Source organism: Urocampus carinirostris, chromosome 7 (genome assembly GCF_059441175.1).
Source record: "Urocampus carinirostris isolate Australia breed hairy pipefish chromosome 7, RoL_Ucar_1.0, whole genome shotgun sequence".
Taxonomy (NCBI): Eukaryota; Metazoa; Chordata; class Actinopteri; order Syngnathiformes; family Syngnathidae; genus Urocampus; species Urocampus carinirostris.
In genome coordinates, this window is record NC_142355.1 from 20,563,106 (window position 1) to 20,579,846 (window position 16,741).

The 16,741-nt window shown below is 38.8% G+C and overlaps 1 protein-coding gene across 1 annotated transcript; it reads right to left on the bottom strand.

The window, feature by feature from the left end:
• Positions 1-6,084: 6,084 nt before the first annotated feature.
• On the bottom strand, positions 6,085-16,480 carry pnpla2 (patatin-like phospholipase domain containing 2). The gene is made up of 9 exons (XM_088340098.1): positions 15,887-16,480; positions 13,680-13,912; positions 13,529-13,594; positions 11,260-11,469; positions 11,118-11,178; positions 10,833-11,036; positions 10,537-10,669; positions 10,300-10,422; positions 6,085-7,878 (listed from the first exon to the last, which is right to left on the bottom strand). Exons 1-9 carry the CDS (start codon positions 16,071-16,073, stop codon positions 7,518-7,520), a joined length of 1,578 nt encoding a protein of 525 aa, XP_088196224.1. The 5' UTR covers positions 16,074-16,480; the 3' UTR covers positions 6,085-7,517.
• Positions 16,481-16,741: the final 261 nt, after the last annotated feature.

The following is a 16,741-nucleotide window of genomic DNA, read 5'->3' on the forward strand; positions in this document are numbered from 1 at the left end:
TTTCCAAGAAAAAGTTTGGATAAAAACATGCAACAGATTACATCCATCCATCCATTATCTGCAACGCTTTTCCTCAGCAGTGTCGCGGGGGGGCTGGAGCCCATTCCTGCTATCTTCGGGCAGTGGGCAGGAGACACCCTGAACCAGTCGCCAGCCAGTCGCAGGGCACACAGAGACAGACAGTTCACTTGCTCATTGGCATCTAGGGACAATTTGGACCTGCCAATTAACCTGCCATGCATGTTTTTTGAATTTGGGAGCAAACTGGAGTTCCCGGAGGAAACACACGCAAGCACGGGGAGAACATGCAAACTCCACACAGGAAGGTTTGATCCCATGACCTCAGAACTGTGCCACACACGCGCTAATCACAGCTCTGCCGTGCTGCCCTACTGTTTACAAATATCACTTTTTTATTTTCTACACAAAATAATTTAAAGAAATTTAAAAAAAAATCATATGAAAATTAATAAATCAGTAATACAGTACATTATTCTATAATCATCTAGGTCTGCACTTAAAGGTACAGTATGTATTATTCAAGAATTCCTGGTAAAAAAAATGTCATTTATTTGAAAAAAGAATATTTATTCAAATAATTAGCAAAAATACACTAACTATCATAGAATACTTGTAGGTTGAGAACTTTCTATCTATTCTACATACTATGAGGAAGATGACATAATTTTCCGCCATCTTGCTGCAATAGGTACCCAAAAAATTCAAAAACTTGGTGAAAGGCTGGGACAAAAAATAGAAGAAAAATTGTCTTTTTTGGCCACTTTGATTTTCAATCTTAATAGTCCTTTGAGAATTCGTTTTTAGTTGCACGCCAGATTACGACAATAACTAGTGGTCAAATACACACTGTCTCCAACCTTCTTATTATGGTGGGGGGCTCAAACTATCAGCCCGAGGGCCAAATGCCCCCCACCACACACGCACCAGGCCGTAGGTTTGAGACCACAGCTTTAAACTGTTGGAAAAACACGCCTGCACTCGAGTACATTTGCAGTGGGAAAAAAATCATTAATAAAACATGCAGACATTGTAGACCTTGAATGATTATTTTGATACATGATCCATTTGTCGAATATTCTGTTAAACTAAGACTTTTTAAAAACTCATTCCAGAAATTGTGCTCTACTTATCAATGATGAAAAAATATGATTGAATAATGATTATCATCCTTATTTAATAAATTTGATCAAATGATCTAACGTGACACAGTGAAATACATTGTGCTGAAAAATTCAATTTTGTCCGGAGAGCGGGTTTGGCAGTTTTGCTGAAATTTGCTACGAACTGGGGACATTTTGCATTTTAGGCGAATGTGCTAACCACTTGCACTGCGGGAAAAGCAGTATATCCCGTGAAATATATATATATATAGATAATTTTTTTTTGCGGCTGCTAAATGTTATTGCACTTAGGTTCTTTGCACTCTTGTTACAATGCACTATTCTTCATTGCATCTTGATGATGATGGCAGCGCGCATGGACGCAGCGGCTCACAGCGCTTCAGCTAATTTTTTGTTTATTGCCGTTCTCTGTGTTGACAATATCTGTGTATTATTTATTATTGCAACATCCGTTGCAGCCTGGTCATCCTGGAAGGGGGATTACCTCATGTGCGTTCTCTTCTCAAGGTTTCTTCATTTTCCTTATGGTGAGGTTTTTGAGTTTTTCCTTGCCCTCGTGTAGGTTTTAGATCAGGGGATGGTGTCATAATAGTCTGTAGTTTGCAATAATCTGTGGTCTGTGCAGCCCTTTGAGACTCTTTGTGATTAAAGGCTATACAAATAAACATCACTTGACTTGACCTATTTCACAAAATCAGTGAAGAAAATAAGCATAAATGTTTATCTTTTTTTTTAATTAAGTCAAATAATTACTTTACCAGCATTGAACTGAAACCCTCTAATTTTTATAAAACCCTAAAAAAAGTCATGCTTTTACAGACATACAATTGTCATTTTCACACTTTATTTTTTGAAAATACCACTCATAATTGGGGATCATCTCTATTATTGTCTTGAGAAATGTGATATTTACCAAATGTGACGTGATGTTACGACATCAGAAGAATGTTTTATTTTGATTTAAGTATTTTAGAAAAGAAAACAATGAAAATTGTTAAATATGAAGCGCCAAGAAACTGACATTTCAAAAACACGTAAACAACTAATATATTATTAAAAGAGTTGATTATTTTGATGATTATTATTACGATTAAGATGATAATTAGTTGAGGATTGTTTTACCGCTTGACGCTAGTTTGAATACTCATTTTTTGTATTTTTAGCCTGCATTTTTAATCTAAAAGTTACTTGTATAATCCATCCATTATCTGCACCGCTAATCCTCAGTAGGATCACGGGGTGCTGAAGTCCAAACCAGTTATCTTCGGGCAGTGGGCAGGGGACATCCTGAACTGGTTGCCAACCAGTTGCAGGGCACACAGAGACAGACAACTCACTCACTCGCTCATTCACACTTAGGGACAATTTGGACTGGCCAATTAACATGACATGCATGTTTTTGGAATGTGGGAGAAAACCGGAGTGCCCGGAGGAAACCCACGCAAGCACGGGGAGAACATGAAAACTCCACACAGGAAGGTTCGATCTCATGACCTCACTAGCAGCTGACGGAAATGTTTTGATTAGTCTACCATTCCCCCTTCTTCCTCGCATGCCTTAAAATTTGTTTTTCCACTTGAAGTCATTGAATTTTTCTGACACAGCTGGGACAGTTGCTGTCTAGAAACAAGTATGGATTATTCATTTGCTGCACTGCTTATCCTCAGTAGGGTTGCAGAGGTGCTGGAGCCCATCCCAGCTATCTTCAGGCAGTGGGCAGGGGACACCCCGAACTGGTTGCCAGCCAGTCTCAGGGCAGACAGAGACCGACAACTCACTCGCTTATTCACTCCTTGGGACAATTTCGACCAGCCAACTAACCTGACATGCATGTTCTGGGAATGTGGGAGGAAACCGGAGTGCCCGGAGGAGACCCACGCAAGCACGGGGAGAACATGCAAACACTGCACAGAAAGACTGGTAGCTGGATTTTATCCCATGACCTCAGAACTGTGTCGCAAATGCGCTAACCACTCATCTGCCGTGCTGCCCAATATGGATTATTGACACATAAAAATGACCTGTTTTTTCTCTTATCGCGATGTTTATGGGACACATGTAGACTGGTGTTAAATCATTAGCAGACAATAAGTGTTTTCCTCACCATTATCTGTCATTGTGTAAACATAATAATAAATAATTGAACTACCTTATACAAAAGTCAATTCCATTGAAGTTGGGAAAAAGTTTAAAATGTCAGTAAAATTAGAATAGAATGACTTTTCTAACCCATATTTAAATGAATACACCACAAAGACAAGATTATCCATGTTCAAACTCATAAACTTTATTTCCATAAGCAAATAATGATAAACTTAGAATTTTATAATTGCACCAAGTGCCAAAGTAGTTGGGAAAGGGGCTTCTTCACCATTGTGTTACATCACCTTTCCTTTTAATAACACTCAATAAACGTTTAGGAAGTGAGGAGACTAGTTGTTGAATCGTTGATAGTGGAATCCTTTCCCATTCTTGCTTTATGTACAGCTTCAGCTGTTCAACAGTCCGGGGTCTCCTTTGTCTTATTCTGCGCTTTATAATGCGCCACACATTTTCAATGGGAGACAGGTCAGGACTGCAGGCAGGCCAGTCAAGCACCCGCACCCTCTTACTACGAAGCCACGCTGTCGTGAGACGTGCAGTGTGTGGCTTGGCATTATCCTGCTGGAAGAAGCAAGGGCGCCCATGGTAAAGATTCTGTTTGGATGGCAACATACTTTGTTCCAAAACCTGAATGTACTTTTCTGCATTAATGGTGCCTTCACAGATGTGCAGGTTACCCATTCCTTGGCCACTCATGCACCCCCATACCATCACAGATGCTGGCTTTTGCACTTTGCGTGCATAACAGTCTGGGTGGTTCTGTTCTTCTTTGGACCGGAGGACACGACGTCCACAATTTCCAAACACAATTTGGAAAACTGACTCATCAGACCACAGAACACTTTTCCACTTTGTATCAGTCCATTTTAGATGGGCTCGGGCCCAGAGAACCCTGCGGCGTTTCTGGATGTTGTTGATGAATGGCTTACGCTTTGCAACATAAAGTTTTAACCCACACTTACGGATATAGCGTCGAACTGTATTGACTGACAGTGGTTTTCCAAAGTGTTCCTGAGCCCATGTGGTGATGTCCTTTACACATTGATGTCGGTTCTTAATGCAGTACCGCTTGAGGGCTCGGAGGTCACGGGCATTCAATAATGGTTTACGGCCATGCCGTTTACGCACAGTGATTTCTCCAGATTCCCTGAACCTTTTCACAATATTATGGACTGTAGATGATGATATCCCTAAATTCCTTGCAATTGTACTTTGAGGAATGTTGTTTTTAAACTGTTCAACAATTTGCTCACGCAGTTGTTCACAAAGAGGTGAACCTCGCCCCATCCTTGCATGTGAATGACTTAGCTTGTTCGGGTCTCCCTTTTTTATACCCAGTAACAACTCTCACCTGTTGCTAATTCATCTGTTCACCTGCAAATAGTTGGTTGATTTCCATTCATCCACTTTCTGAGTAGTTATTGACACCTGTCCCAACTATTTTGGCACGTGTTGCTGTCATCAAATTACAGAGTTGATGATTTTCTCCCAAAACAATAAAGTTTATGAGTGAAGACAATAAATATGTTGTCTTTGCTGTGCATTCATTTAAATATGGGTTGAAAAGAATTTGCAATTTACTTGGATCAATTTTTATTTGCAATTAACACACTTTCCCAACTTCATTGGAATTGAGTTTTGTATACACACCGCTGACATTGACAGTAACTCATATATTTTGATTTTTCATTGTAGTTGAAAATAACCTTCGCAAAGTATTGCTGTTTTTTTCTCAATTCAAAAAGAGGTTGTTGCTGTTTTCGTACTAAGCACACACACACCAGCCATCATTTAAAATGCCTCTTATCAACTGCAATTGTTTTGACATCCTTTCCATGTTATTTTTGGCTGAACTATGAATATTTTTCCTTACCACTGACTTTTTAAAATTATGCATAATTCCATTAACCCCTAACTCCGTTTCAAAAAGTCAGCCAAACCATATTTTTTTCAAAGAATCTCCCACTCTTCGAAAGCCTTTATTAAATAAACTGAAGTTACCCAAGGAGCGTGGCGCACCTAGAACTGTGGCAGTATCAGCATGTTTACTACCATTATTCCCTCATTTTATCAGTGACTCATTGTTTAAGCACTTAAGCAAGAAAGCACAAAGAGATAAGAATGCAATGCCAATTATGCAACGATTTGTCAAATCACTTTGTGGAAGTAACTCACACGCTGAAATTGATCCTCGGCTGATCGATTCCTCGACTGTGCAAGAACAATCATGCAGAAATATATTGACAGGTTATCAACAAAGCATACAAAATTTTAAATATTGAAATATTTGGCATTTGGCAAGTTTACGATGAAAAGCCCCGCCAATACTTACACAACTCAGAAAAAGTGACATCGTTTTGGGGTCAAATTTTAATCTAACACAGATACCTTCAAAAGTGATCTCTAATAACCTTTGGAACAATCATTTCCAACTGTTTGTTTTAGGATAGTAAAAACAGCTTTTTGACTTAAACCAGGTAATGGGATCTCCTGACTTTGCAAGTCCCGGCCATAGGACAGTGATAATTTCCATGCAGTGTTGTGTTTGAGGTCATCAAAACAAAAACTAAATTTTATGAAGGTGTGTATTCACAACCCAAGAACAGTTTCAGTAATATTTGTTTGGGAAGCAACAGTTTCCACCAAGTCTCCCATTAAATACAAATGTGTCTTTATTTTAGTGATCTAGTAGCGAATGATTGATGGAACATTTGTAATACCCGGGACCATTTCCCCCCAAACTACGGGTGGCATTCAGTTATAAGTGAGTAATTGAGTGTAATTTTCCATTCCGAGGACATGATTTGTCAAATCAATTTTGGGGATATCCACAAAACAGTCATAGCAACACCAGTTTATTTGTTGGTCACAAAATATTATCATTTGATGACACATTACATTTATTATACAATTAATAAATGTGAGTTTCTCAGGCACAGTTTTTCATGATGCAAGGTAAAAATCCAAGCCAAAGTAGGCAAATTAAGTCCTGTAATGATTCTTTGGTTAAACAATCGAAATCAGATCATGTTGCAAAACCTGGGGGAAACACACTTTTACAGCTCGAATTACAGCATGTATAAGGTCATGTTGCTGTCGTCGTCGTCGAGTCACTCAAGGCGCCTAAGGTAATCCATAGTAGCGCCAGACTCGCTTGTGGGAGGCTCCGTAGTTCTCCGGAGAGGGGGCTGCGACTGTCCTGTGCCGCCAGGCCTGAAGGTGTGCGACCCAAGCAAACCAAGCAGACGAAGCCTCTAAAGTCCTTAGTACGTTCGGACAGGCCGGTGCATGATTTATGGAAGCCCTGTGGGCAGGTAGTACAGGTGATTGGGGTGTGGTCGCAGTGAATGGTTAGAAAGCACCACTGGCATTTGGACTGGGGGCCAGGGTTGCTCTCAAAGTCGCCCGCCCTAAGAATAACAGAGAGAGGAGAGTAGAAGAGAGGGAAAGAGAGGGACAGATAGAAAGAGAGAAAGACAGACAGAGTAAAATGCAAAAGGAGGGAAAAGAGAGTGAGAGGGGTGGGGAGAGAGTAGGAAAGAGAGGGATAGAGAAAATGGGAGACAAGAGTGTAAAGGGGGAAGAGAGAAAAGGAGAGACAAAGAAGGAGAGAGGACCAAGAAAGAAAGAGCAAGTCTGAGTGGACTGAGTTGGATTCGTAAGGCTCCCGAGAGAGCCCTTTGCAGGACACCGCGGGAAGGTTCCTAGTCTTTGTCCTTGTCATGTTGCTGTGGTTGTCATGTAAGATTATGGATAAAACCAAATGACAGTTATAAACAGTATATACATGTGCATTGATTACCGTCCATTCACATACAGTTAATTGACAATTCAACCAAAATACTGTATTAAAATCATATTGTTGCATAGAGAGTTGCATAAAATGCTCGGGGCAACTTTGTGCAAAAGGCTGACTGCTGACTTCAGTTTCCTTCCTCATCTTAAAAGAGAACCAAACATACCAAAGGCCCGCACTAAACATTAGATGCGAAAGGACAGACTCCAATCCTACCTTATATTTACATTCTAGTCCAACCACATTCCATGAAAACAAAACCTCACCTCTCTCAACCGTTTCATTTCCAAAAGCTTGCATTATTATGTTCACAGTGTTTCACTATTCAAAGTTACATCTGCCTTTTCACATGCCTAAATGCAGCAGAAAAGCCACGTTTAAGCAAATTTGAATTGCATGCAAAACACAAACGGTAACTCGTTCTATTCTCAAATTATCAGATTAACAACACTCTGTTTTTTTCCCCTCCTAGATATTTAAAGCTGATAGTAAGTAGTTTGATGTGGAGCTGTATTTAAATGTGGCAAGTCAGAATCAAAGTGGCGCATAGTATCGTTTGAGTCGTTCAGAGTTAAATCTTGGGTTGGGAAGCCTTCTGTGGGGAGGAAGGTAGGAGAGTTTTTGTTCACAGTCATTGACTCAGTTTTGAAGGAGCCCTTCAAATCCATGTTGAAGGAAAACGTTCCAGAGAGAAGTTGTTTCTTGTACTGGTCAAGACGGGTAAATATGTCCTGGACTGAAAGCGTGCTGCTACCCATCCAGGTGGCATACAAACTGGTGGAGCGGATCTGGGACGGGAGGGATTGGTAATGGTGCAGCTCCAGCTGACAGGAAAATCTAAAGCACATATGAAACGAATGAGATGAGGGGAAACTCCAAAATCAATGCTGTTGTTTTCATTGAACAATTTAAACAGAGCATCAAGCAGTAACATTTGCATGTTACCAGTTAACTTGTTTGCTTGAAAAATTTTCAGGGTAGTGTTGAAAAATTCATCCCTATAATATTATGAATTAGTTATACCATGTGAAAATGAGAAACATTTTGTTTTGATCGTGGGTTGTCACTTGTCTGAGAAGAAGGAAAACTATTAGTTTGATTGAATAGCTCGGGATATGGTTATATGGCTTTTTTTTCCTAGTATCTTTTGTCGCATAATACTAACATTTTTGGGGGCTTATTTAGTTGGTTACAAGATACAGAACTGTATTTAATCACAATTTTTTAGTGGAAGTACAATGTTGGCAACAAGATTGAATTGGTATAATTGGAAATTATTTGAATGCAACACAAACCTTTTCTTCTTTTTCCCTGTTTTTTTCTATTTTTTTTAAATTCCTTTAAAAAAATCTCATTGTGTTTATTTTTTCCTAGCAGTTACTTTTTTCATTTTTGTTCTCTATTTACATTTTTTCCTTTGTTTCTTTCTTTTCTTTTTTTCTGGCTTTTTTCCTTCTTTTTTCTCAGCTTTTCACTACTTTTTCATTTTGGTATTTTTTTCTTTTTTGTTATATTTCCCCCCTTCCTTTATGTCATGTTGTGCACAATTTTACATAATATTTGGTCGTGTAGGGATTAAAGAAGCAAAAATAACCTAAGGAGAGTCGTTTGGGACCCGAAAGAGCCGGTTCTCTTTAGTGAGCCGAGCCAAAGAAGCCGGTTCTCGAAAAACTCAACTTTACTTTACTCAACTTCGTTCGACTTCAACATTGACTTCAAAATACCGCATTTAGAAAACAGCGTCAGGGGAACCCGTGTATTTTTACCTTCATGCACTGTAACTTTGACTTAATTCGCTTCTTAATTAGCAATTTCGAGCCTGGATTTTTGTGAGCTGGCTAGATTTTCTTGTGCGCTGAGAATGTGCGGGCAGTGCGCGATTGCTCACGCGCAGAGCTTAGAGGGAAAATTGCTCTTGAGTCCTCTACTTTTGATAAATAGTATTTCTTTCATACCTCTGAAGCCCCATAAGATAGTTTGAATAACACAATTCTAAAGGTAGATCAATTCCAACACAGGATTTTTGTTAAAACTGCTTAAATTTTTCAAACTTCAATTATTCCAATTTGTGTTTTTAAGTTCCCGACTTAAAACAACACACATACAGTGAACCTCGGTTTTCGAACGCCTCTCAGTTCGAACAAATCGGAGTAAGACCAAAAATTTCAAGAAATTCTTGCTTCGCTGTTCGGTCAAAAAATCGGAGTTCGAACGCCGGTAATGCCTGAGTGCGTATGCTAGGGTGCGATGCTGAGTGGTGTACGGGTGTTTTAGCCCCTTATTATGCCTCCGAAGAAAGTCAGTGCAAGCAGCAAAGTTGCTACAGGTGAAAAAAGAAAAGTAGTGCGTACAACTATTGCATTTAAGAAAGAAATAATAGCAAAATATGAAGGAATTGTGCGAGTGTCTGATCTTGCTTGGGAATACAGCATGGCTAAATCTACGATCAGTACGATACTAAAGAATATGGAGCCTGTGAAATCTAGTGATGTGGCAAAGGGAGTGAGTGCTATAAGCAAGAAACGGTCGCAAGTTTTGGAAGAGGTTGAAAAACTTTTGATGATTTTCCTCTCCCCACTGTCCACCTGCGCCTTCTGCTGACCAAAACAAAGGTAAGAAATCCTATTCATAATTCTTTTCTTTATCCTTTTTTACACATTCATGTTAGTGTAATCTTTCGTACGGAAGATTACGATAACGCGAACGTACGATTAGCCGGGGTTAGCTTTACGTTAAACATTCAAGGTAAACATTCAGGGTGTTGGAACGTATTAAAACGATTTACATTTTTTTAATGGGAAAAATGATTTCGGTGATCAAACAAATCGGTTTTCGAACAGGGTTCTGGAACGGATTATGGTCGAGAACCGAAGTTCCACTGTATATTGATAAAAAGCCATGCAATATCTGATAACCAGTATCGATAGTTGCCATTCCTTAGTTGAAAGTGCTATGTTATCAGCAACACTTCAGCTACTAGTCCGAACATACAGTCGAGCAGGTTGCAGGGAATTCTGGTCCTCGTGAGTCCTAACTCATTTCCATGTCCATCTCCTGCTGACCAATTGCAATGGTGTTACAGCAGAGACAAAACAGGTAGGACTTTGTCTTTTGGGGACCACTATCTCCTTACCTCACAATAGTCAGCGTTCTTCTCTTAATTGATTAATTAATTGCTTGGTTACATATTGACCAATTCATGAACTCTTTACTTATTGGTTTAATTAAACATTATAAAACGTCATACTTCATGCCTACCTTGCAGACACCTGCTGTGAGATGCTTTTCGAGGCCTGGCGCAGAATATGCTGGGTAACTTTCATCAACTGTTCTTGAATCCACCCAACATCCTCTTGCACATCTGGCAACCACTCCAAAAGTCTGTAAGTAACATTAGAGGAATAGAATCGGCATACATGTGAGCAAATACACAAAATGACCAATGAGATGTATCTGGATACAGTGAGCAAAAATGTGCCCGAAGGCAGCCAGTACCTGAGAGTCAAAGACAAAGCGGACTCAAGGGGGAGAGTGTAAGGAAGCATCAAGGCAGATGCCATCCTGAAAGGAAGCATGTTGCTAAGCGACTGCACCAGGCTCCTTCTCTCTGTACAGGCCTCAATTAGGGCTAAAGAGGGAGGCAAAGAAGTACACATTGCCAACAGTCTACTCCATATAAATACTCTATATGAAACTATCTACAGAAAGTAGTTTTACCAATAAAGTAATATTATACGTCCATTTACATCACAGTGTTTATTTACTTTTTTTGTACAATAACCTAATGTTACCTTTGTGCAGCGTAGGCGGAAGGCGTACAATGAGGTGCTCTTCTATTGATGGATTAACTGTCGATTTGTCATTGACTCCATCGATCTTGTCCTCCTCTCCGATATCTTTAGCAGCAGCGTCAATGTAGTCAACTTGATCCTCATGCTCTTCTATGTTAACCAGCAAAGCTCTGTCTATATAGGGGTCACTGAAATGTAAAAGTCCTAAACAGAAATACAAATATGTATGTCACTTTAAAGGGGTCTGAAATACCACATTCAAAATTGCATTATGTTGATTCCTACCATTCTTCTTCAGGAAGTGAAGTGCGTCATTATATCCCTGTTTACACATAGCTTTCATAACCTAGACACAAAGAAAATCACTAAGTTCACTGTAGTTCATTCAATGTGTACATGGAGTTGCAAAGGCGTAAATTGGCCTTACCATTGGATCTGGTGGGAAAAGTGCCCGTGAAATCCTGTAAAGGTTAGGGAGGGTGAACTGGATGCTGGTGTTGGTAAAACGGAGCTCGTGTATATTGGTGGACGTGTCCCGAGGGCAGATATCGCTCTCACCAGAGAATGGGGATACAGTGATTGTGTTTTTCAGCTCGTAATGAGGCAGGTTATCAGAGATACCCCCATCGACGTATCGCTGAATGAAATAAATAGAAACAGAATGGTTCTTTAAGTACAGTGTAATAGAGGATTCACTGTCGAAAATTAGAATCTGGCATGTTATTCGAGTAAGGAAGTATTAAACTATGGCCAGCAACAATCATGAAATGACAGTCATTGAAAATTTTGCTATTGAACTCTAAGGTTACATACTGTTTTTTTTAGTGCCAGATAAAGTCCGTGGCAGTTAAGTTTGACCAAGAGGCGCTAGATTTGAGAACAACTGATCGGAGGACAAATAAAATTAGGATAAAATAAACACAGTCACGTCACAGGCCTCTAAATCACATTGAAAGTCAAAGTGCCTGTTTAGGTCAGTATATTCAAAAAACAATGATATTTAACATCACATAAGACCATCCATCCATTATCTGCACTCTTTATCCTCAGTAGGTTCACAGGGGTACTGGAGCCCATCACAGCCATCCTCTGGGATTGGGCAGGAGATACCCTGAACTGGTTGCCAGCCAGTCTCAGGGCACACAGGGACAGACAACTCAGTGGCTCATTCACACCTATGGACAATTTGGACAACCCAGCTAACCTGACATGCATGTTTCTGAAAGGTGGGAGGAAACCGTAGTGCCCGGAGAAAACCCATGCAATCACCGGGAGAACGTGCAAACTCCGCACAGGAATGTTAGTAGCTGGATTTGACCGATCCTATGACCTCAGAACTGTGCCACAGACACTCATCAGCCGTGCCGCCCCACATAAGACCATTTTTAGAACAAAACAAACTCATATTGGAATCACCTTAATTCAGCTACAGTCTCAGTCAGACATGTCAGGTCAAGTGAAGTCATGTTTATTTGTATAGCCCTTAATCACAAGGAGTTTAAAAGGGATGTGCAGACCACAGCCTATTGCACACTACAGACCATTACAACCATTAGTTCTAAAACCTACATAAGGGCAAGGAAAAGCTAAAAAGTCCAGCTAAGTTACGTGTAAAATCTACACAAGAAACCTGGATCCAAGTTTCAAATCCTGAACTCAGGAACTGCGAAGCTGACATGCTAATCACTAGGTCACTACCCTCAACAAAGATAATTATTTTCAGAAAGCTATCCAATGCTACACATCTTTGTTATCCTTTCTTATTCTTCAACTTCCTGTAGTCTTTCTCAAAGTTCTTGGATTTAAATTTCTGCAGGGAAACTTTAATATTTACTTAGGTTGTTCATTTGTATTCAAAAGGCCATAGTTGTTGTTTTTATTCGCATCAGCAGTCTGACTCAACGATAAGAAAATCCCATGATGGTATCAACAAATTTCCGTGTCAAATCAACCTAAACACATTTGTTGCTTTGTACTAAACAATACGGTCAGAATTACAAATGTAAAGTATTCATAATAATAATAACAACAACAACAACAATAATAATAATAATATGGTTATTAAATAAACAAGTTGGTTGAATGCATTCTTTTCTATTATTCAATGTTTTACTATGATCGTAAAACAGGCCCATTTTGTCAGCTGATTAACAGTGACATCAGGAGCGTAAACAGAGGGCATAACAACCTGAAAAGTCCAAGCTTTCAACTGACAATGCCACCCCAATAGGCGGTGGCCACAAAACCCTGAATGCAAACAAGCATGCGATTGTTTGCCAAAATTCATCACAAAAGCTAGAGTGCTTTCTATTGCTCAATAACATTTTGTAGAAAACATCAGCCCTGTGAGTATCAAGAGAAAGACGCGAGTTTAAATGTGTCGAGTTTTACATAGTAGTCAATCCTAATGATTTCCCAAAAATATAATGTGAGGGACTGTACATGTCTAAACACAGAATTTTGTGATTAAAAAAATATAAGCTAGGAAGCAATATCCACATTTATTTCTTTGTTCAAATAAGTATAAATGCCCTTGAGCTTTTAAGAGGTAAAATAGCAGTCCTTTGTTTACTTCAATACACTAGCCAGTGTGCAATGTCGTCCAATGCCACGACTTTGTAACCCTTTTAGATTTACATACACACACACACACACACTCATGTTTATATACGATCAATATATTTGGTGCCACTTACCACTCCTTGCAGTGTGGGCGGGATTATGCCACAATACACCGGAATGTAAGCACTGCAAACACACGCCTGCCAAAAACAAAACGATAACCTTACTACATCTACAACGAAATCATTACCCTTAGAAATTCAGAATACGGATCAATAGTCACACCTGCACAATTTCCTCCTTGTTGTCGAAGTGAGATACAAGCACATTTTCTCCATCTGTTACTCTGGTCAGAGAGATTCCCAACCTCCCGTTGGCAATCTGGTGCGAGTTAGCAGGTAGAGTGCGCTGCAACATGAAGCGTACAATCTTCACCAGGTTGAAAGACGGATGCATGGGACCGAGGAAGCGCTTTCTAGCTTCCTTGGCGACTTCGATGATACTGGCACCGGCTTCTCCTATGCATGCAACAGGAAAAAGTTTGAAATGAAGTTATACGGGAATCCAATGGGAAATAACTGCAACGGGGTCTAAAATTTAGGAATTTGAGAATAAATTGCTGGTTTCACCAAACATCAAGAAATTTCATCTGCATATGTCTTTTTTCAGTATCAACATTATGGGAAATGTGTTCTATTCGTGTTATGCCATTCATTTTGTTCATAATTTGTACTTGCCAACACTAGTTAATGTATAAGTGATAATATGCTTCTTTTAGAAGCATTTCCACTAAATAGTGCTTTTTTTTTGCTATTTCACCAGAGATTTTGGGTACATTTTTTCGTCCCCGGCAGTTTAAGATTTGCAGACTTGTTAATTTGGATTTACTATATTCCACATTATTATTTTTTCTTTTAAAAAACAGGGACAAGAGCTAGGAATAAAGCAACCACTCTGAGAACTGTCAGTTGACAATGTGTTGACCACTAGGACATTATGCTTATATAACAGAGAACAAAACTGAAAGAAAAAAATGATAACCACTTGCAAAGTGGATGCATGTTTATCTCAAGACTTTAGACTTAGATATTTGAAGACGTATTGCTTTTGAGATTTCACCAGGGAGACCATGATCTGCAATGTGACAAGCCAAAAGTCACAAAAACACCATAGTACTACTAATTACTAAATAATGTATTTATTTAATATAATATAATTTAACAAAATGTTTTTGTACACAATTTAATTTCAAAGCATCCCGGGTAGATATTGTGTAGTGCAGGGAGTTGCCAATGTGGTGCCCACAGGGGCCAGGTAGCCCCATAAGAACAGCTGAGTAGCCAGCAGACGGGTAATGAAAATAGCTCATCGGTGCTGGGTCATTGTGATTTTCTGGTATTTTTATTCTTGGGGTGGTTGACTGAGTCTATTTAAACCTACTTCCGATAAATAACCTGCTAATAATATCTTAACAACATAGTAATAGTGTGATAATTTGTTAATTTAGAAATGAGTCTATTTAAACCTACTTCAAATAAATAACCTGCTAATAATATCTTAACAACATAGTGATACTGTGATAAGTTAGAAATTCATTTCAAACTGGTAGCTCTCAACTTCAGAAAGGTTGAAGACAAATAAATACTATTTTTTTTGTACATAAGTAGTTTGGTTTCGGAGGTTATATTTATGCTATACAGACCAAAGAAACATGAAATATTATGAATTGATTTTTTAAATAACGTTTATGTTATAGTTGTTGTATTTCTGCTTATCATTTCAATCAATATTGTTTTTTTAAATGTAATATATTTTTTAGCAGTAGTCAAATCTAAACAAAATACACCGTTCATTTAACAAATAAGGGACTGTACTGTATAACTAAAAACTAATCACAACAATTAACCTTAGAAATAATAGTTTTTTTGTACATAAGTGGTTTGGTTTGAGAGGTTATGTTTGTGCTGAAAAGACCAAACAAACATGATATACGTTTTTTAAAATAACGTTAATGTGGTTGTTCTATTTTTGCGTATTATATTAAACATATATATATATATATATATATATATATATATATATATATATATATATATATATATATATATATATATATATATATATATATATATATATATACACATTCATATACTTTCCTTAATAAAATGTATTTTGGCACTACGACTCATTAAATAATAGTCACTATCCTTTTGATACAAAATAGTTCGTTTTACCTCTAATACCGGTGGTACTCAACATTCCATAATTACGATTATTACTTAATTATTACACAGTGATGGAATACAAGGATTAAAAGTCACCCCCTAGATGTTGCTGTCATGAAATTGAATTTTCGAGTATTATGCAAGAATAAGCTCTAGATAACCTTGCAAAAGATTAGTTTAGGCGTCGTGTACTGTACTTTAGCACCGGTTCCTGAGACCGGTCAGCATAAAATGCGAAGTTTGATTAGTTTAAATCGATTGACATACCCAGACACACGCCGGTGACCAGAGCGGTGGCGGTGAGAGCTCCAGCCGATGCTCCATAAATGTGTTTGGCGTTGTGCACCAAGAATGGAGCTTGCTCCAGCAGGCAACTGGCGACGCCGACATGGTAGATGCCCAAAAATCCGCAACCCGCAAACGAAATGTTCCAGGACGAGTCTAAAGGGAACATAGCGTGCCTTGCCTGGAAGGTCGAAGGTCGGCGGCCACAGCCCGACGGAAAAACTACAATTTCTCCCTGTTTTATTTCTTAAATTGTGTTTTTTTGTCCTCCCCCGAGACTGTCCACTGTTGATCGTCCCAGAGCCGCTCGATAGTTTACTGGTGCCCGTTTACATGCTTTGTTAGATCTGTGAATAGATTTAAGCTGACTGACGATCCTGAGAGTAACCTTTGTCCCAGATAAAACAGCTTAACTCACATGTTTTAAATAGAGACAGCTAAACAAAAATAATGTTCTACTGATTAATGTATCCCGAGGAAAATTACTCTGAAACGGTGGTTTGTGTACCCTAGTTTGCGATCGAAAACAGTTATGCTTTTATGCATATAGGGGCGGGTTTTGAGCAAGGTTTGCATCCATTCACAACCGGGGAACGGGAAGCACGTTGGCCAATCAAAAGTGACGTTTCGAACGTGTGACCAATAAAAAGCCGTGGTGTTGTCACTAGAGACTGCGATCGTGATTGGATGACTTTCCCAGCAAACAAACGTCACGAGGAAGGCTGATATTTTCGAATTTTAGATATATATTTTTTTAGATTTATCGAAGTGTTTTTGTCATATATACCATCAATCGTTTTTTTATGCTATGAAAAACGTGGCATTTTGTATTCAAGG

Bases quoted from the DNA above. Each gene is read 5' to 3' on its own strand.
- pnpla2 (XM_088340098.1), bottom strand. From the start codon at position 16,073: ATGTTCCCTTTAGACTCGTCCTGGAACATTTCGTTTGCGGGTTGCGGA. The intron at 13,913-15,886 runs GTATGTCAATCG...TTGCATGCATAG, and splicing joins GGTCACCGGCGTGTGTCTGG to GAGAAGCCGGTGCCAGTATC. The intron at 11,179-11,259 runs GTAAGGCCAATT...CTTTGTGTCTAG, and splicing joins TTTTCCCACCAGATCCAATG to GTTATGAAAGCTATGTGTAA.